Genomic DNA, 764 nt, shown 5'->3' on the forward strand with positions numbered 1-764 from the left:
GGGGCAGTGTAGGGTGGTGGGTAGCAGCGGTGGCTGCTGTATGCAAGCTCCACCCAACCCTGACATAGCTGGCTGCCTGGAAACTCCAGTTAATAGAGTATTCCAGCTGGTGAAGTACTGGGTAACAGAGATTTTACTGTACTAGAACAGGATGAATTCAAAGATTAAAGAAAATGCATGTACTAGCTGTTCCAGAATCATGTAACATGGAACATCCTCATCAGAAGATAGTTTAATATCTGGATATTTTATAATTTGGGAACAAAACTGTAGAAATATTGGATTAAATCATTTTATACCTGGGCTAAAGTTGCAATCTGTGGCTGTGCCTGTACGGTCATCTGTTGGGTTTCTGCCTCCGTAACGGCTGCATCTCCACTTTGTTGGTTCTCTGCACCAGATTCCATGGTCATTTAGTTACCTACAATTGCAGTGATATGTATGAGTGAGGCTTTCTCTTTCATGACATGCATCGGCACATTTATACATAGGATAGCCATAAATTTCTATTACAATATACTCTTTTCATTTGCTTATTAAACTGGCAAAATGGAACCATTCAGGCTGAATTTTTTAATGCTGAGTATCTGCCCTGGGCAAAATTTTCTGTAAAGCTTTGAGGAAAAAAAAATTCAATTATTTTCACTACGGACTAATTGGGGAATATACAGTACTCTGTTCTCTGCCCACGTTAAAAAAAGTGTTACTGCCATTTTGTTGAGAATCTAACATCTCCATATGGCAAAACATTGACTTAAAATTGA

General features: G+C 38.9%; 1 protein-coding gene across 5 annotated transcripts in view; it reads right to left on the reverse strand.

Moving 5' to 3' along the window:
* Window positions 1–764, reverse strand: part of CREB1 (cAMP responsive element binding protein 1) — an 88,099-nt gene that overhangs the window by 39,080 nt on the left and 48,255 nt on the right. For all 5 annotated transcript variants that reach the window (XM_019523453.1, XM_019523455.1, XM_019523454.1 and 2 more), the window contains one exon: window positions 300–421. In XM_019523453.1, the coding sequence (XP_019378998.1) occupies window positions 300–413 (114 nt within the window). In that variant the 5' untranslated portion in view covers window positions 414–421. The remainder of the gene's footprint in view (window positions 1–299; window positions 422–764) is intronic.

This window comes from Gavialis gangeticus, unplaced genomic scaffold, assembly GCF_001723915.1.
Source record: "Gavialis gangeticus isolate Ggan-Ray unplaced genomic scaffold, GavGan_comp1, whole genome shotgun sequence".
NCBI lineage: Eukaryota > Metazoa > Chordata > Crocodylia > Gavialidae > Gavialis > Gavialis gangeticus.